This window comes from Garra rufa, chromosome 14 (genome assembly GCF_049309525.1).
Source record: "Garra rufa chromosome 14, GarRuf1.0, whole genome shotgun sequence".
NCBI classification, from domain to species: Eukaryota; Metazoa; Chordata; class Actinopteri; order Cypriniformes; family Cyprinidae; genus Garra; species Garra rufa.
In genome coordinates, this window is record NC_133374.1 from 12,785,413 (window position 1) to 12,806,858 (window position 21,446).

The 21,446-nt window shown below is 33.3% G+C and overlaps 1 protein-coding gene across 1 annotated transcript; it reads left to right on the forward strand.

The window, feature by feature from the left end:
• The first annotated feature begins 418 nt into the window (after positions 1-418).
• Positions 419-19,002, forward strand: trmt9b (tRNA methyltransferase 9B). Its single transcript, XM_073818100.1, has 4 exons — positions 419-595; positions 10,440-10,630; positions 11,072-11,245; positions 17,417-19,002. The coding sequence occupies exons 2-4, from the start codon at positions 10,477-10,479 to the stop codon at positions 18,346-18,348; spliced, it is 1,260 nt and encodes a 419-aa protein (XP_073674201.1). The 5' UTR covers positions 419-595; positions 10,440-10,476; the 3' UTR covers positions 18,349-19,002.
• Positions 19,003-21,446: the final 2,444 nt, after the last annotated feature.

Below are 21,446 nucleotides of genomic sequence, written 5' to 3' on the forward strand. Positions count from 1 at the left end.
CATCCGTCTAGTTACACAGGGAGATTCGTTCAAGCGAGTCGATTCGTTTGAACTGTTTCAACTCGTTTGATTTATCACGGTGTTCTCTGAAGTCTCAAGTGGCATTTACAGCTAAATGTCGCTGTTTTGACCAAGTTTAATATTTAGCTTGTAGTTTAGTACTTATTCATTCAGTCTGATGCAGATTGTGAAGTGTTTTCGAAACTGCTTAAGCTAAAAGCTTCGTTTAAGGCTTTAGCATTTAACTCTTTTACCCATCTCTCTATTTTAACTCCCACACGAAGTATATTTCAAAAATACTCTGCTATTTAAATGTGAGAGATTAATGAATCAATTGCGAATCGGTTCGCTTGAAGAACCGGTTCAAAACAATTCTTCGTTCACGAATCGGACATCACTCCAGACTAGGGGTCGAGTGTAGTGAGCATGTATTTATTACCCCATCCCCAGTGTGCAGCCTGAGCCGGTCTGTTGCACACAGTGTCGATGTTTTAAAGCTGTCTTTTACTTTCACGTTAATATAATGTCGCGAATTAAAGAAACAAGCTCCCGTCGGATTTGATGTCTCTGCGACTGCAGCCTTGAGAGGGGAAAGGTAGGTTTGACTCATAGGATGTATACGACGCTGATTCTTGTGTTGCAAATAAACATTGGATAAAACTTTAAATTGGAACAAATACATTGATTTGTAACGCGTCACGTTTAGTGACAGTTTCGCGTAGTTTGCACCTGAAGATAAACAGTAACCCTAGTGTGTGAATTGCATGTTCATTTAATGAAGATTACGTCTTTGAAGAAGCTTTCTGTTGGTGTTTTAAACTTTATACTTCAACATCAAGGATCAGCTGGATTGTGTGTCTCATGATGTAATGTTGCCGAGAAACATGAATGAATGAACAAGTATTTCCTGTTATTTAAGTAACTGAACACGTGTGCTCGTATATATGGTGTATATGGGCATCAATCACTTATATATACATATAACAAACACTAACAGATCATTATATATGTATATGAAGCAGTTTTATACTGTATGTATGCGTGTTATACGTTTTCAAGTGGGAAGCTTTAAAAAATATAGTAGTATGTATTAAAAATCTATATTACATTTACATGTTTTCATTTATTGCATATATATGTAAATGCAAACCTATATAATGCTTGATACACACACACACACACACACACACACACACACACATGTATATTGATATGAATAAATAAAAAAATAAATACAAATGTATTATTATAAGATTTATTTTTAAAGTTAATTAAAATTGATTATGTTTATTGTTAAAAATTATTATCAATAGTATTATTATTGCTGTATTTTTCTTACAATATTTAGTATAAATGCAACAATAGTGAATGTGGCCAGTGCATTTGCTTACTGTATATATATGTATATATATACATTTAAAAAATATATATATAATTACATTGTATTAAATTTACATTTATTATTAAAAGTAAATATATTTTTTCTTAGCGATTAATACAGAATACACACACACACACACACACACACACACACACACACACACACACACACACACTACCAGTCAAAAGTTTTTGGACAGTAAGATTTTTAATGTTTTTTAAACATTTCATTTATTTGATCCAAAGTACAGCAAAAACAGTAAAATTTTAAAATTATTTTTACTATTTAAAATAACTGCTTTCTATTTTAATATATTATAAAATGTAATTTATTCTTGTGATCAAAGCTAAATTTTCAGCATCATTACTCCAGTAATATGATCCTTCAGAAATCATTCTAATATTCTGATTTTCTGCTCAAAAAACATTTATTATTTAGTAGATTTTTTCAGCTTTTTTTGATGAATAGAACGTTCAGAAGAACAGCATTTATCTGAAATATGTCTTTATTATCACTTTAGTTCAGTTTAAAGCATCCTTGCTAAATAAAAGTATTAATTTCTTTAATTTCTTTCCAAAAAGAAAAAGAATAAATAAATTATACTGACTCCAAGCTTTTGAAAACTTTTTATTTCAGAATTTAGCTGATCTTTGGATCTTTACTATTCATCAAAGAATTCTGAAAAAAATATCTTCAACTGTTTTAAATATTGATAAAAATAGTAATATTAAAAAATTATTCTAAAACAGCAAATCAGCATATTAGAATGATTTCTGAAGGATCGTGTGATACTGAAGACGCTAAAATTCAGCTTTGACCACAGAAATAAATTACATTTTAAAATACATTCAAATGGAAAGCAGTTATTTTAAATAGCAAAAATATTTCACACTATTACTGCTAAAGAGCTACAGTATTTAAGTTAACTGTTATGGGAGACTTGCATGGAGTAGTAAGGAGTAGTAAATCTATTAACGGATATATTACTAAACAATGAAACTCTTTATCGCTCATTCCATGTTTCCATTAGTACTGAGTCAGAGCCTCTGTTTCTCTGTAAGAGAATTGTGGTCTGGCGGGTATTGCTTGTTTCTAAATTTAGATGCTGCTGTTCAGTATTCTCACAACATCCAGCTTGCAGCTGCTTACATAACGCTGTCGAGTTGAGCATTTTAATGAATTGAGGGGACAGTCGGATGCAATCTGAGTCTTGTCAGGGCTGTGCGAGGCGATGACGCCGTAGCGCTTCTCTCCCATCCTTCTGTCAGCGGGTGTGATCTTAAAATAGGCTCGTAATGAGGGACCCTCAGAGTTCTCAGCAGAACGGAGCCGACTGCAGGGTCCGAAGGGAGATGAAATCGTAATGCTATAACATAAGGCCTCGAGAAAGTCACGATTTTGCTTTGACAGAGGTTTGAGGAATTTTCTAAAGGTGCGTTGGAGCGACAGTGCAGTTGACATCTTTCAGTGAGGTGACATTTCTAAGGTCGCCGTCCACTATCTCTTTATTTGATGCGGTGCGGGCTGGATGACCTTTAATATTGCTTGCTTGTTGACAAGACTCTCAAGGCCAGAGAGCCAGCGCAAGTCTAAAATGACTTCTCAGAAAACAATTGTGGTGGGGATATTTTGCCATGGAGAGGTTCTGTGCAGTCCTTGCAGTTATTTATTATTGTATTTCATTTCTAAAAGCAACCGCCAAAAGGGCCCTTTTGTGACCACTAATGACTATAATAGCTAAACAGGAATTTTTCTTTTTCTGTAGAAAATTTGAGTGATGCTTGTCTATATGCCAAACTCATCATCACAATGACTGTAAACGTTGCAGTGTTGTTGCTTGTGTGTTCTGGATGGTTTCTTGTGGTTGTTTGCTGGCCAAGGTCAAAAGGTTCCCAGATATTTCTTGTATGAAAACCCGTTTCTGTTACTGAATAAAAAAAGTTTTTTTTTTCTTGCAATTGCAAGTTTACATCTCGCAATTCTGACTTTTTTTTCCTCTGAGAATTGTGAGATATAAACTCTAGAAAAAATCTGAATTTGCAATATATAAACTCAAAACTGTGTTTGTATCTCACAATTCAGACTATTTCTTGCAATTGTGAGTTCATATCCCTCAATTCTGACTATATCTCCCAATTCTGACTTTACAGATTGCAATTGAGTTTATATCTTGCAATTCAGGCTTTTTTTTTTTTTCTCAGAATTGTGATATAAACTCAGCATTGCGAGGAAAAAGTCAAAATTTGCAAGATACAAGTTTATATCTCACAATTCTGACTTTATTTCTCGCAATTACAAGTTTATATCAGAATTCTGACTTTATATCTTGCAAGTCTGACTTTATAACCTGCAATTGTGAGTTTATATCACACAAGTAAGTTTATGTCAGAACTCTGACTTTATATCTCGTAAGTCTGGCTTTATAACCCACAATTGTGAGTTCATATCATACAGTTAAGTTTATATCACGATTCTAGGAAAAAAAGTCAGAATTGTCAGTTGATATCTCACAGTTCTAACTTTTTTCTCAGAATTGCGAGAAAAAAATCTGAATTTGCAAGATATAAACTCAGAATTGTGTTTGTATCTTGCGATTTTGTCGCATTTGCAAATTTCTGACTTTATAACTTGCCATGTGAGTTTATATCTCACAATTCTGACTTTATTTCTTACAATTGCGAGTGCACATCTAGCAATTTTGACTCTTTTTTTTCTCAATTGTGGGATATAAACGCAGTTCTGAGTCTGAATTTTCTTCCATTAGTGAGTTTATATTACACAATTGAGTTTATATCACAATTCTGACTTTATATCTCCCAAGTCTGACTTTATAACCCGCAATTGTGAGTTTAAAATGTTCTGAAAATTCTGAAAAAAAGTCAGAACTGTGAGTTGATATCTTGCAATTCTAACTTTTTTCTCAGAATTGTGAGAAACTCAGAGTTGCGAGAAAAAAATCTGAATTTGCAAGATATAAACTCAGAATTGTGTTTGTATCTTGCAATTTTGACTATTTTCTTGCAATTGTGAGTTCATTTCCCCTAATTCTGACTTTATATCTCGCATTTCTGAATTCTGACTTTATATAACTTACCATGTGAGTTTATATCTCACAATTTTGACTTTATTTATTATTATATCCTTTATTTAACCAGGAGAAGCCCATTGAGATTAAAAATCTCTTTTGCAAGGGAGACCTGGCCAAGATAGGCAGCTAAGTTACATCACAAACAGTACATACATACAAAGACAAAATAAAAACAAATAAAGAAAGAAACAGTTTGAAGGCCAATTGTTACAATGAAATCTCAGTTAAAAACATTGACATGTGAGTGAGTCCAACTCGAAACATCTAATTTTTGACTTAAAAACACTCAAAGGAATCAATTTACTAAGTTTTAAGTTGTTCTGCAGCAAATTCCATGTGAAGGGTGCAGAATAAACAAAGGCCCTTTTACCCAGCTCAGTTCTTTCTTGCAATTGCGAGTGTACATCTAGCAATTTTGACTTTTTTTTCTCAATTGTGGGATATAAACGCAGTTCTGAGTTCTGAGTCTGAGTTTTCTTCCAGTTGTGAGTTTATATCTTGCAATTCTGACTTTATTTCTTGCAATTGCGAGTTAACATCTCACAATTCTGACTTTTTTTCAGTTGCAAGAAAAAAGTCTGAATTTGTGAGATACACATGCAGTTCTCTTTATATTTTGGAAATCTGACTATTTATATATATTAATTAACTCGCAATTGTGAGTTTAAATCACACAACTCTAAGAAACAAAATCTGCAAATTGCAAAATTGCAAATTTGTACGATGCAAATCTGAGAAAAAAGTCCAAATTACTTTTTATTTTTTTATATTTTTTTATAACTATTATTCAGAGCTGGAAAGTCCCTTGTTTATGGATTTTTTTTTTTTTTGGGGGGGGGGGGGGTACAAAAAATTTAATTTTAACCCAAATTTACGTTCATAAGGTGATATATTTCTTAACTGATGTGATCTTTTCAGGAAGCATTTACACATTTAGCATTTTCAACTAAAAACTTTTTATGCGTTTCAGCTGTTCTGTTTACACAAAAGTGGCATTTTGAGGGCCTGAAAAAATTGAAAACTGATTTCAAAGTACAAGTTGATACCATTATCATCTTATTGTAAATTATGAAGACGTGAATTTGTACAAACAGTGACATCAAGTGCTTGCAGATTATGTATTCATTCCATAGAATTAAAGGTTGTATCAGCGATTTCTAGCCTAAAACATAAAGTGTCAAATTCAGCTGAGCTTTCTTCACGATCCGCTCGCTGCCTTCTCCATAAATTGTCTGTGAAAAAACGCGTCTCTCTGGTCAGCCTAGGGTCCAACCAATCAGCGTCAGGGGTTTGGTGTTGTGGACTTTCCTACTGGTGCAGGGATGTGAGGGAGGCGGAGCGAAAGTCCACAACACCAAACCCCCGACGCTGATTGGTTGGAACACTGTTTGTTTATCTGTGGAAAGGTTGGTAGTGCCGATTGTTTTTTTGGCATATCTCGGACCCTAGGCTGACCAGAGAGACGCGTTTTTTTCACAGACAATTTATGGGGCAGGCAGCGAGCGGATCGTGAAGAAAGCTCAGCTGAAATTGACACTTTATGTTTTAGGCTAGAAATCGCTGATACAACCTTTAAATATCTGTGCAGGTAGTGTTTATTTACAAAGTGACATCGCCATCTACTGGCCTGCCATGCATAATACAGCATTTTTAGTCGTTTTCGCAGATCCATGTGTATAGAGATTGACAATTTTGCAAAGGAAAAAACTTTTCATTCAAAGTCTAGACTTTGAGCATTTGTTCATCCAAAATAGAAATTTTGCTGAAGTACCTACCCACAGACCATCTGAGATGTAGATGAGTTTGTTTCTTCATCAGAACAAATTTAGTCTTATGGTGTGTGTTCACCAGAAGCAAATTTAGTTATTCGCACGAGTAGATTACATGCGAAGTCAGTGTAAAGATGCGAAATGGGTGACACGATTGCTGCGAACGAGCGATATGCGCCTCAGTCGTGTCTTTCATGCAAGTTGAAAAATTTCAACTCAAGAAAAATTAGCATGACGCATTGTTGTGCAAGCCATTACTGACTTTATAACTCGCAATCGTGAGTTTATATCACACAATTCTAAGAAAAAAGTAAAAACTGCCTGTTTATATGTGCAGTTCTGACTTTATATCTTAGAATTCTTATTTTTTATCTTGCAATTCTGACTACATTACTCGCAAATGCGAGTTAATTTCTCACAATTCTGAGAAAAAAGAATTGTAAGAAGCACTTTTTTTCCACAGAAACTGCATCTATAGTCTTTAGTCCCTTGTTTATGATTTGTTTTTTTTGTTTATTTGTTTTTTGTGCAAAAAATGTCATTTGCAACCAAATTTATGTCTGTTAGGTGATGAATTTCTTAGCTAAACTATGTTCTTTTTTAAGGAAGCATTTACACAACACTGATTTCAAAAAATTTGGAAAACAGGACAGAAAAAAATTTAAAAACAGATTTTGAAATACAAGAATGATGTGATTGCTGTGAATGAATCAGTTGCGTCTTCCTCAAGTTGAAAGATTTAAACTTGAGGAGAAAATTTGCATGATGCATTGTTGCGCAAGCCAATCAGTGAAGAGCTTACTGACACATCCGTTTTGACAGTTGTATCAGAAAATGAAGGAGAGCATTACAAAATGAATTTATTCATGCAAGTGACACAGAAACATCCCACATGTAATCTACAGCGATAATGCGATATTCGCTTCACTTTTGGTGTGCACAAACCATTACATCACTTACTCCCTAATGAATCCTGCACAGTAAATGGGTGCCGTCAGAATGAGAGCACATAAAAACATTGCAACAATCCACACAACTCCAGTCTCATTAAGTTAAAGCAATGGTTTGAAGTTAAAAACATCTTAATAATAGATGTTTTTTTATAAACATATTTTTAAAAGCAGTCATTCTGACAGCACACATGCACTGGAGAGCATCCATTAGTAAACAAGTTATATAAGGCTAAATTTCTTTCTCTTTTTTCAGTTTCAATAACATGCACCAATGAGCCGTTCACACTAAAATGCATGACACAAGCAGTTTTAATTTGATTTGAACTTTAAAAGATCCACTGTGCAAGACGCTACCAAAAATAACCATCATCTTGCTTGTAAATGTGCATTTCTTTATTTTGGCCTGCACATCACACACCTTCTGTCGAGTCGCACGCATACGATCAGCCCACATGCTGCTGTGTTGTCTCTTACGGCTCATCTGTGATTTCAGATGCGGAGTTTCCCCTTTAGGGCAACATGTGATTCAGCCGAAGAGCCTTTCTGTTTTTACATAACAGTCAGCAGACTACATTTTCCAAACCACTGAGGCGTTATGAAATAACACGATAATCTTGTTTTCGTTGAAATTTGCCAAAAGGTCAATTGCTTATTCACAATGGCTTTGTTATACAATTCAAAACCACTGTTTATGGATTCTGGTTATTTGTTTAGTAATAGTGAAAATGGGATAAAACAGTCATTGTAGTGCATTCATACTTTGCAGACTTGTCTAAACCCTTCTGGCAGCCAACATGAAAGTCTCATCGATTCGCTGGCCAGACCATGAGATTATTGACTGAACGTTGTCGGTTGAAATGCAGGAGAGTAGATCAGCATCGAATGTGGATTTGCTTCGAAATGTTCTTTTATTGATCCACGACTTCAGTTCACACCTCGCAACAACTCAGCCAGCTGAAAGGCAATTAGTCTAGTTTCACAGCTGAACACAACACCTTTTTTACATTCATCTGGTGTTACAGGTCGCATACTTGACGATAAATAAATAAAGCACTACCTGATGCGTTTAGTTTCAAGAGTAGCTGTTATATGACAGCCGAGGCTTTGAAAACAGATCAGAGGTGGCGGCGCAGTTTGAAAAGCGGCGTCCACTCTGCATTTCAATTATGCTGCAGTCTGCAGTGATACAAGCACGGAGATCTCACACACTTTCTGCTTCAAAGCTTTGTTTGAGATGTTCCCGCCGAGGAAGATGTAGCGTGTGTTTGAAGGTGGGGAAATGATGAAGAGGCGTGCGTTGATTGTGAGGCATGATGCTGCTGTGCTGGACGTCTGGTAAGTGATGTGCAGCTGTGAGGAGGCGTACAGCCTCATCTGTCTGTGCTGCTGCAGTCAAGTGGAAGAAGAGCAACAATTTGCTAAATGATTTTACCTGGAAAAAAGGGGAACAAATTAATCAGACACACTTCAGCTTCAGCCAGTCATGTGGTTCTCATTGTGAATATATGCAATTAGTTCCCTTGAGATTGCTTAGATTGTCATATTCATTATTATTACGTTGTTGTTGTTGTTGTTGTTTTTGCATGGTGATATTATGCCAATTAATCATCTATATACACTAATGTAACACTTTTTGGGTAATTATAATAATACATACATGCATACATATGCACACACTTACAAACACAAACATTTTAAAATTATAATAAAAAATGTATTCAAATTATAATTAGTTATTAGTTACTCACTTTTGTTGTCAGATATTTTGATATATATATAGATTTATTTCTATAAATTTGTTTATTATTTAGCACATTTTTTATTATTTAGACCTGTTATTTAGACTTTGTTTTGCATGGTGATATTACCATCAATTAAGATCTAAAAGGTCTAAATAATAAAGATCATATACATCTATATTACTACAGATATACCATATATATATATATATATATATATATATTCATTCATTCATTTATTTCTTAAAGCATTTATTTTAAAACATATATTTTATTCATTTATTTGTTTTTTATTAAACACATTGTTATTTTTTAGACTTGATATTTAGAGATTATGTTATGCATGGTGATATTACAACAGTTAAGCATTAAAATAGTTGCATTTTTAAATAAATGTAATGTATAATATAATATATTATAAAATATAATATAATACATAATTACTTTCTTCATAATATTTATTTCCTTTTATGACAAATAAGCACATTTTGTTGTAAAATGTATTATAAAATAGTATATATATACATATATATGTATATGTATGTGTGTATGTATATATATATATATATATATATATATATTATGAAAAAAAATTAATAAATATATTATTATTTAATATTTAGCACATCTTTATTATTTAGACCTTTTAGCACATTTCCCCCCAAATATACATCCTGTCTGGTCACAATGATCCAAACAATTCAGTTACTATGATTTGAAATAAAATGTAAAAAGTTAATTTGTAAGTAGTATATGTGACCCTGGACCACAAAACCAGTCATAAGGTTAAATTTGACAAAACTGAGATTTATACATATGAAAGCTCAATAGATAAGCTTTCTATTGATGTATGGTTTGTTAGGATAGGACAATATTTGGCTGAGATACATCTATTTGAAATCAGAAATCTGAGGATGCAAAAAAATCAAAAAGACTGAGAAAATCACCTTTAAAGTTGTCCAAATTAGGTTCTTAACAATGCATATTACAAATCAAAAATTACATTTTGATATGTTTACAGTAGGAATTTTACAAAAAATCTTCATGGAACATGATCTTTACTTAATTTCTTAATGATTTTTGGCATAAAAGAAAAATCTAAAATTTTGACCCATGCAATGTATTTTTGGCTATTGCTACAAATATACCCCAGCGACTTAAGACTGGTTTTGTGGTCCAGGGTCACATATGTCAAGATGCATACATTTGTTATAAAATTTTTAGAATGAGGTGAAATTGAATGGAAAAACATTAGGGCCCTAAAACTGTGTTTTTTTTTTTTTTTATCTTCTTCGTTTTTCCTGAAATTTGACAATTCATTCCATGTTATGGTATATCCTTCAAACTTAAAGTGCTAAGTAGAAGCAACCGATCAAAATTTGCCATTGAATTCGTTTTTTTAGATCTGCTCTGTGAAACCAAAGCATTAAGCAGAGGGCGACTCGATCTTTAGGTCTCATTTCATGTCTCTCCTCCCTCTCTGTTCCTTTCTGCCTCTGTCTGGCTAAGTGGTGAAGATGCTCTGTGGGGTTTAATAGAGAGCAGCATGGACGAGGCTGCCAGCCAGCTGGAGAGAGACCATGTTCACAGCGTGTACGAGCGGATCGCACCCTACTTCAACGACAGCCGCTACAAAGCTTGGCCCAAGGTCAAACAGTTTCTGCTAGAGCAGGAGCCCGGCAGCATCGTGGCTGATGTCGGTAAGGGCTCATGTTCTGTCTTCAATGTCTCTCAAACGATTACTGAAACTCTGAACGCCAGGATCAATATGCTTTTACCAGTGTTAAAGTCACGCTTTCTTTGTAAACAACCATTGTCACGCTTTCATTCAGATTTGCAGTCCGTCTGCTGAAAAGAAACTCACGTAATCTTGACGTTATTCTTTTGTGTTGGAAAAACTCTCTGATTAATGGTCTGTTATCACATACAGGCTTACTTTGCCTCTCTTTGAAAGGAAATGCAATTATTCATATTAAAGTTTAATAAGGATGAATGGGCACCAAAGTTATTACAGTACGCCATTGGAAAAACAGCCCAGTGAATCATCCAAGAGGGAAAAACAGTTTTATGCTTTTGATTCATTTTATGAGGTCCTTTATATAACATGCACTTATTACTTTTTTGTTTTGTAATTATTGCAGGATGTGGCAATGGCAAATATCTGAACATTAATGAAGACATCTTCAAGTTGGGCTGTGACGTGTGTCGTCCGTTGGTGGACTCTGCGTGGAGTCGAGGTCATGAGGTGCAGCTTTGCGATGGTCTGCGTTTACCCTACAGAGACGGCTGTTTTGATGCAGTGCTCTCCATTGCAGGTTATGCAGCAAAAAAAATATTCAAAAGGATTCATTCTGATTCTCATTTACATTCATTTTAATGATTTAGTTATTTGAATATCACAATGCTATCTTTGATTAATTATAATGATGCTTTCAGTAGTAATAATACTAATATTAAAGCTCAAAACTGTTATAATATAATTAGTTAAAAACATTTAATGTTCAGTTAGTTTCATCATAGTAAACAATACCGAGACAAAATTTTCATATCAACAGACTAGTAATTAATTACTTCTTCTTTTTACTTCTTATTCCAACAATTATATATTTTATTAAAATGACTTAGACTTAAAAAATGAAATTATAAAACAGAGGGGACACATACATAGTATATATCTCAACTAAATACATTATATTCATATAATTTGTTGCATACACAAACATTGCATAGACAAACATCTTAACATTCATAATTTTGATGTGTATTTTTGTCATTTCTTTTGTTATTATATTAGTTATACAGCTTCTAAACTTGTATTTTATTTCTTTATTTGAAAACAATGTTTTATTTAGCAATTCTTATAATATACACTACCAGTCAAAAGTTTTTGAACTGTAACATTTTTAATGTTTTTAAAGTCTCTTCTGCTCACCAAGCCTGCATTTATTTGATCCAAAGTACAGCAAATATTGAAATATTTTTACTATTTAAAATAACTGTTTTCTATTTCAGTATATTTTAAGATGTAATTTATTCTTGTGATCAAGAATCTCTAAACTCTGAAATTTCAGCATCATTACTCCATTGTCACATGATCCTTTGGAAATCATTCTAATATGCTGATTTGCTGCTTAAGAAACATTTGTTTTTAATTATTTTTATTATCAATATTTGATACAAGCTTGGAGTTAGTATATGTGTATATATATATATTTTTTTTTAGAAATTAATACTTGTATTTAGCAAGGATGCTTTAAATTGATCAAAAGTGATTTTAAAGACATTTATAATGTTACAAAAGATTCCTATTTCAGATAAATGCTGTTCTTCTGAACTTTCTATTCATCAATGGAACCTGAACTGTTTTCAACAATAATAATAATAATAGTTCTTTGAATAGCAAATCAGATTATTAGAATGAGTTCTGAAGGATCATGCGAGTGGAGTAATGATGCTAAAAATTCAAATTTGAAATCACAGGAATAAATTACATTTTAAAATATATTCAAATAGAAAACCGTTATTTTAAACAATAAAAAATATTCCAAAATTTGACTGTTTTTGCTGTGCTTTGGATCAAATAAATGCAGGCTTGGTGAGCAGAAGAGACTTCTTTAAAATTGTACTTTTCAAAAACTTATTGTAAATAATAACAATCAACCGAACTGATGTGGGACAAATATTGAGTCATTGAATCAGTATTATATTTTAAATATAAATATTTAAATAAACTTGCAGATGAAAAACATTAAAATAACAATTTAACTTTCTATATACGTGTATATTATGTGTATTTTTTAAATGTCTGTATAGTTTTCGTTATTTTAGCACATTAAGTAACTAATGAAAAGTATAAATGTTTCTTTCAACTACATTGAAATAGCTAAAATAAAATATATTTTATTCATATTTTATTTCATTTACATTTTTTTTATTTCACTTAACAGAAATTGTTTTAGTTTTAGTTAACTATAATAACCCTGATATTCAGTTTGATTTTGCAGTCAGATTCCATTGAAAGATTCAGTTCCTTAATGATTCACTTATTGATTCTTTTAGTACTTTGGAGGTGTTTTTTAGTTGTACAACTGACTTTCAGTTCAGCGAATAAGTGAAAAACTGTTTGGATTGATTCAGTGAGTCATTACAACAATTCAGCTCAACAAAGCATAAGTTTAAGAATATTTTTAAACAGTTCATATACAAGAGTCAGCTCATTAGAATCATTTGTTCTTGAATGGTCTATACTGTGCTTTTTGTTGTTGCGTGCAACCAGCTAAAATTATTCACACTTAAAAAACCTTTCAATTGTATTTTTTTTTTCTCTTAAAGTGGGTCTAAATTTCCATCCTCATTAGTTGTTAAACTAGTAAAAAAATTGTTAACATTTTAAAGGATTAGTTTACTTCCATAATTAAATTTCCCTGATAATTTACTCACCCCAATGTCATCCAAAATGTTCAAGTCTTTCTTTTTTCAGTTGAAAAGAAATGAAGGTTTTTGAGGAAAACATTCCAAGATCTTTCTCCATAAAGTGGACTTCAGTGGGAGCCAATAGGCTCCAAATTGCAGTTTCAATGCAGCTTGAAATTGAAATCTGGTTCAGAAATGGTAGAGTAGTAATATGTGAAGTGAGGTTGGTGCAAAACACCCATTTGTGGTTAAAAAGTCTATATATTTTAATTTGGCTAATCGTTTCACTAGATAAGAGCATTCTTCCTTGGCTGGGATCGTGCAGAGCCCTTTGAAGCTGCATTGAAACTACAGTTTGGACCTTCAACCCATTGATCCCCATTGATGTCCTCTGTATAGAGAAATATCCATGAACGTTGTCCTCAGAAACCTTCATGTCTTTTCAACTGAAGACAGAAAGACTTGAACATCTTGAATGACATGGGGGGTGAGTAAATTATCAGGAATTTTTAATCTAGAATTGAACTAGTGCTTTAATTTACTAACAGTGATTTTTCTTTCCTTTAGTTTTAGTGCAGAACGTATTGGAACAGTAAAAGGCCATGTTGCTTTAAAAGGAACATCTGCGTTACAGGCTCTGACATGAGGTCATTAGCATAATGATGTATGAGGATGTACATTCATAGAAGCTCAATTCATAATGCCATACACCCACATTAACATACTAGTATCACCATGATCCAACCATTTAATTTCAATCAGCTGGTAGTGCTGCCATTAAGTTGAAATGGAGCGGATATATAGGTTTATTTAAGCTTTATGAGGTGGAGGGAACAAGAGATGTTACTAGGCTACAGGAGATTAGTGCTTCTTGGAAGAGGCTTGGGAGTATTTGTTGTCAGGCTGTACAGCTGGGTCACCTGGCAACCCCTCGTCAATCCTCAGAGAGAAGATTAATGTGCCCATTGATGAAATCAGAGTCTCATAATGGTTTAAACACCCTGGAAGCCCCCACTAAACGCAGGAAACAGCCCACCGCTATGAGCTGGGCTTTCTGCATTGATTTAGGTTTTATTGTTAAAGATTTGTCCTACATAGGGACACTGTCTTTCTTAAAGAGATGATACCCAAAATTCAAAATATGATTTATATGACATATATGTTTAACATTACACATTACATTACAACTATGATAATTATTATTATTGAGTTTTGTTGAAAAATGTGTGTAATTTTAATGTAAATAGTAAAAGGTTTATGGTACTGCAGAGTACAAATTTAATTCTGATTTAATTAAAAAAAATAAACTGATTATAATTATTATAATTAAACATGCTAACAACATGCTAATTGTGCAAGAATAATGTTAACAGCATGTTAAACTATGCTAATCATGTTGTAAACATGGTAATCATGTCAAAAACAGCAACGTTATGTTAGAAACATTGGCATCATGCTAAAAACATGCTAGCAACATACAAAACATGCAGACCATATTAAAAACCTGTTAACATGTTTATTACTTAAACAGAAACATGAAGAAAAACATGCTAACAAAATGTTAATTATGTTAACATTAAAAACACATTAGCAAAATGTTAACAACATGATCATGTTAGCAAAATGCTGGTAACATTCTATTTATGTTAAAGCACAAAAGCATGTTAAGAACATGCTAATCTTGCTATTAACATGTTAACATGATTGGCATCTTGTTAGCATGCTTTGTGGTATTAACATGTTAACCAATGCTAAAAACATGCTAATTATATTAGCAACACAGTAACATTTAGCAAATTGTTAACAACATGCTAATCATATTCGAAACATGTTAACACAATACTAGGTAACATTCCATTCATGTTAAAGCATATCATGCTAATCATGTTGAAACTTAACATGTTAAACAGATGTTAGCAAAATGCCATCAACATGTTAATCATGTTACCAAAATAACATGTTAGCAAAATGCTAATCCTCTTAACAACATGCTAATCTTGTTAAAAGCATGACAGTAAATAAAACCGTCATAAAACAAAACATGAACATGTAACAAAACAAAACATGTTAGCAACATGCTAATAACGGTAAATACATGTTAACAGCATGCTAATCATGTTAGACACATGTTAGCAAAATGTTAACAACATAATCATGCTACTAACATAACATGTTAAACATGTTAGAAAAATGCTAATCATATTAACAACATGGTAACAACATGATAATAATGATAGGAAACATACTAGCAACATGCTAATCATATTAAAACAAATGCTAACAACATTCTAACCATGCTAACAACATGCTAATCATGTTAAAACATGATAGCAAATAAAACAAAGTAATAGACATCAATGTAACACATGTCTAGCACACATGCTAGCAACATGTTAATCATGTTTAAACATGTTAGGAAAAAGTTAACAACATGCCAGTCATGTTACTAACATGATAACAGGTTAGCAAAATGCTAATCATATTAACAATATGGTAACCAAATGCTAATAATGCTAGAAAACATACTAGCAACATGCTAATTATGTTAAAAAAGGCTAACAACATGTTATTCATGCTAGCAACATGTTAATTTTGTTAAAAGCATGAACAAATAAAACAAAGTAATAAAACAAATATGAACATGTAACAACACATGTTAGCAAACATGCTAATAATTGGAAAACATGTTAACAACATGCTAATCATGTTATAAAACATGCTAACAAAATGCTAAAACATGGTAGCAACAATAATTGTGTGAAAACATGCCAGTAACCTGCTGTTAAAACATGTTTAATAAACATGTTAGCAAAATGTTAACACGTTAAAAACATGCTAACAAAATGCTAACATTGTGCTAACCATGTTAACATGTTAATCATGCTAAAACACATTAACAACATAATCGTTCGAAACACTAGCCAAATGGTAAAACATGCTAGCAGCATTCTAATCATGTTAAAATGCATTGCAACATGTTAATCATGTTAAAACAAGTTAGCAAAATAAAACGAAGAACAAATAAAACATGAACAAATAAAACAAAGTAATAAAAGAAATATGAACATGTAACATTAACAACATGCTAATCATGTTAGAAACATGCTAACAAAATGTTAAAACATGGTAGCAACATTATAATTGTGTGAAAACATGCCAGTAACCTGCTATGTTAAAACGTGTTTAAAAACATGCTAACAAAATGCTAACATTATGTTAATCATGTTAACAATGTTAATCATGCTAAAACACAAACAACATGTTAATCGTTCGAAACGTTAGCTAAATGGTAACACATGCTAGCAGCATTCTAATCGTTAAAATGCATTGCAACATGCTAATCATGTTAAAACAAGTTAGCAAAATAAAACGAAGAACAAATAAAACAAAGTAATAAAACAAATATGAACATGTAACAGCACATTAACAACATGCTAATCATGTTAGAAACATGCTAACAAAATGTTAAAACATGGTAGCAACATTATAACTGTGTGAAAACATGCCAGTAACCTGCTATGTTAAAACATGTTTAAAAACATGCTAACAAAATGCTAACAATGTTAATCATGTTAAAACACAAACAACATGCTAATCGTTCGAAACGTTAGCTAAATGGTAACACATGCTAGCAGCATTCTAATCATGTTAAAATGCATTGCAACATGTTAATCATGTTAAAACATGTCGGCAAAATGTTAAAAACACGTTAGCAAAATGCTAACCATATGGACAACATGCTAAAAATGTTAGAAACATACTAATAACATGTTAATGTCAAAACATGCTAGCATAAAACATGTAACAAAACAAGACATGATAGCAACAGGCTAACACGTTACACGCATGTTAGTAACATGTTAATTATGATGAAAACATGTTAACAACATGCTTATCATGCTAGCAACTTGTTAAATCATCAAAGCTATCGATCTAAACTTTTACAACTGCTTCAAACTTTGTAACCTTCAAAGTTCCTTCATGACCTTTGCTCCTCTAGTTATAAACCATTCCTTGAAATCATCAGAATGTTGATCAGTGACACATGAATACAATCTCTTTCAATTGTTTAGTCATCCACCACATGTCCACCAAAGAGCGGCGTATCCGAGCAATAAAAGAGATGGCGCGCACCCTGCGTGTGGGAGGGCGGATCATGATTTACGTCTGGGCCATGGAGCAGAAGAGGCGCAAGTTTGAGAAGCAGGACATCTTCGTTCCCTGGAACCCCAATCCCCCTTCATCTCCCGCCCTCAGACAGCGAGGGAACGGAACCCAAAGCGTCAGCGACGAGACCGCTTCCAGCGACAAGCACAGGAAAGTGAAAAGCACGTCCTCCATGGTGGACGAGGGCGACTTGATCAGCCCCGGCCAGCAGAAACAACAGAGGCTTTGGTTCTTCTCCAGATCTTTGGATTCAGTGCTGGACTTCACCAGCCTGACCGTGTCCCGCTCCTCTTCCAGCACTTTACAAACCCCTGTCGAGGAAGTGCCAGAAAGCAGAAGCCGGCGAGCTAGCAGTAGAGGTCTCATCAGGCAGATGTCCAGCCTGTTTTCGTCTTCTTCCAGAACAAGTCTAGAAGAAGACGTCTTCATCTCGGATCCAAATGAACAGGTCCATAAACGTGACAACAGAAGTTCTGGGAACGGAAATGAGACTGCTCCTGTGGAGCTCGTCCATGATTGTTCCTCAGTACCACTGCCTGACTTAGTGTCCTACCAGAGGGACCAGTCAACTCTTGAAGGACACGTAGAGGTAGAAGGTAAATCGAATCTACGAGAGCCTTTGCAGAGGCAGGAAAGCACAGCATCTCTTTTGGAAAGTGATGGGCAGAGTGAGGAACAGCCAAAGGACTCTTGTCTGAGATACTACCACGTATTCAGGGAAGGAGAACTGACCCAGTTGATCCAAAACCATGTTGATGAGCTCCACGTTCTGCACACTTTTTTGGACCATGCTAATTGGTGCGTGGTGGCTGAGAAGGTCCACGTCTGGAAGGTTTAAATCTCCTTTTTAAAAGTCTGTTTTAGTTTGAGATTTTAAGTATTGGGACCAGAGAGCTAATATTAAACTTTAGCTGTTCAGTATCAATGGCAATAACAAGCAAGGTATTGATGCTCTCACGAGTCATTGCTATTCTAAATTAGGCTTTAGTCTCCGTTCTTGTGACGTCTTAAGTTGAGTTGAAAATTTTCATTGAATTAACTTGCACTGATTTTAATGGTGTATCACTGTTAACTGTCTTAAGCAATGCCTGCCTGAAACCGAAAGCATAGCACATCTTTTTTCTGAACCAAACGATGTGAGCACATAACTAGCGTTTTCTTATCGAACGCTCTTCAGGAGTTTGTCTGTGCAGGTGTTGTGTTGTTATGTGGTTAGTATTAGCCGTTGTGTTGTGGTCCGAAGCTTTTAAACAAGATTTGAACTAGTCGACCGCTTGTTAATCGATTGCACATGACCAATTCCCATCTTGAAAACTTGAACAACTGAAACATGTTTGTGCTGGTGTTGTTGTAAATTGTGTGTTTGTATTGTTGTGATTTGACCATGTCAAAATGTCACGACGAAGGTCTTAAATTTTCCTTTAAACTTGAACCATTTTTATGTGTATTTTGACTTAAATATAATAAAAGCACTATATTTAGTTTTATCTGATCCATTGGTGCAAATTCACGTCTTTATAGTGAAAAAGATCAAATGTTTGGTTACTTCAAATATGTTTTTCTTAGGGATAGTTCACCCAAAAATGACAATTACCCAATGATTTACTCACCCTCCGCCTATCCTAGCCATGACTTTCTTCTTTCAGATGAATACAGTTGGAGTGTCCTGGCTGTTCTAAGCTTTATAATGGCAGTGAATGGCTGGTGAGATTTTAAAGTCCAATAAAGTGCACAAATCCATCATAAAGTTCACGAGAGTGATGAGGATGTAGGCATAACGTAAGCTCTGGTGAGAATACGCTAGTCTTGCAAGAACCAAGTTTTGTTTCATGCAAAGGAAAAACACTCTTGGTTTATATCGAAATCCACCAACATTTTTCTTTACAAATCCTCATTTTATACTTCTGATTCATCACTGGTGTTTTGTTTTACTCTCTCCTCTGCACTTCTGGAGATCTGTTTACAGTTTATAAACTTTTAAATGTGGATATTTTTCTCACAAAAACATCAATTTGCTTTAGAAGGCCTTTATTAACCCCCCATGTGGAGTACTTTTTATGATGGATAGATGCACTTTTTTGGACTTAAAATCTCAACACCCATTCACTGCCATTAAAAAGCTTGGAAAAGCCAGGATTGTTTTTTTTTTAAATATAACTTTAATTGTATTTGTTTGAAAGAAGAAAGTCATATACACCTAGGATGGCTTGAGGGTGAGTAAATAATGAGAGATTTTCATTTTTGGGTGAACTACGCCTTTAAATACTGATAATAAGGCTGTCACTAACAATTACTTTGGTAATCTGTTGATTATTCTGACGATTAATCGAGTAATCGGATAATTATATAGATTTTTTTTTGTAGTAAAAGGTAGGTCTAAAAATAGACCTAATAATAGCAACGAGGCAATAATAATTAGTTCAAATAAAATATCAAAAGCAAGTTATCATATGGTTTTATTGAACAACTAGAGCTAATAGACAAATAGAGCTAATGTACGTTATGCATTAGAACAAATGCCTGACGATTACTGCGCAATCTAATCTGTTTAATATTGAGTAAACAACATTTAATTCAAATGTCCACTTAATCTTTAATATTTGGCCATTTCTTTATGATAGAAAAGCTACAGTCACTAATTTCTTGAATATGTGGACATCAAAACGTATAAACTCAGAGTGAGGTTTAAACATTTTGAAATTGCGATAAACAGTAAGCATATTGAGAATGATGATGTATTTTTGCATAAGTTTATAAATGATTTACCTTACAAAGTTGATGAAATGGTGCACACTGCATTTCCAGATGAACATTATAATAAACCCAAACTCACAACAACATGCAGAGATGGGGTTTGAGTTGCTCCACACATGTAAAGGATAACAGTTTCTGTAGTAGCATTTACTATGAACAAAATCAAATACTCGAATAGAATTGAGGAATTGTTTTTTTCTGATTTACTGGACTCAAATATATTAAAGATGAAGGTTTCAATTAAATATTAATTTATTATTGTTCTACTACTACTACTACTATTACTAATAACAGTAAGCCAAACTGTAATTTTAACAGGCAACTACGTTTTCTTTCTTTCTTGTAAAACCTTTGCATTTATAAATAATAATAAAACAACATTTTGTAAAAATAAGAAGAATCGCTTGAATAAATATGCCATTTTTATTCATAAAATTTATTGTATACAATGGCTATGGCACTGCAGAACATTCATATGGTCCCTCTCAGTACAAAATGATCTCAGATTGTTTGGCACCTGCTTTTCATCCTGGAGTTAAAGTCCATGTTCTCGCCAAACCTAAATGGAGAAATTAGAACCATTAAAAGCATATAAACCTCTGAAAGTGCTATACTGCTGTTTACATTTGTGATAAAGAACAGAGAGCAGCACTATGTAAGCAAAATCTGCTTCTTAATAACATCAACATGTAACAACAGCAGCAGAGCAGCTTGTCTTTTTCCAATTTTCCTATTTACTTTATTTTTATTTGAAGGAAAAAAAACTCTCTCTCTCTCTCTCTCTATATATATATACACTGTATATTGACGAATAAATAAGCTTTTCATTGATGTATGGTTTGTTAGGATAGGACAATATTTGGCCGAGATACTACTATTTGAAAATCTGAAGTAAAAAAAAAAAAAAAAAAAAAAGTAAATATTGAGAAAATCGCCTTTAAAGTTGTTCAAATGCATATTACTAATCCAAAATTATTTTTTGATATACTTATGGTAGGACATTTACAAAATATCTTTATGGAACATGATCTTTACTTAATATCCTAATGGTTTTTGGCATAAAATAAAAATCTCTCATTCTGACCCATACAATGTATTTTTGGCTATTGCAACAAATATACCAGTGCTACTTAAGACTGGTTTTGCAGTCCAGATTCACAAATAAATAAATATGAATATATG

Excerpts from the sequence above, each read along its gene's own strand:
- trmt9b (XM_073818100.1), top strand. The coding sequence starts at position 10,477 with ATGGACGAGGCTGCCAGCCAGCTGGAGAGAGACCATGTTCACAGCGTG. Across the intron at positions 10,631-11,071 it reads CAGCATCGTGGCTGATGTCG|GATGTGGCAATGGCAAATAT; the intron begins GTAAGGGCTCAT and ends TAATTATTGCAG. Across the intron at positions 11,246-17,416 it reads TGCAGTGCTCTCCATTGCAG|TCATCCACCACATGTCCACC; the intron begins GTTATGCAGCAA and ends TCAATTGTTTAG.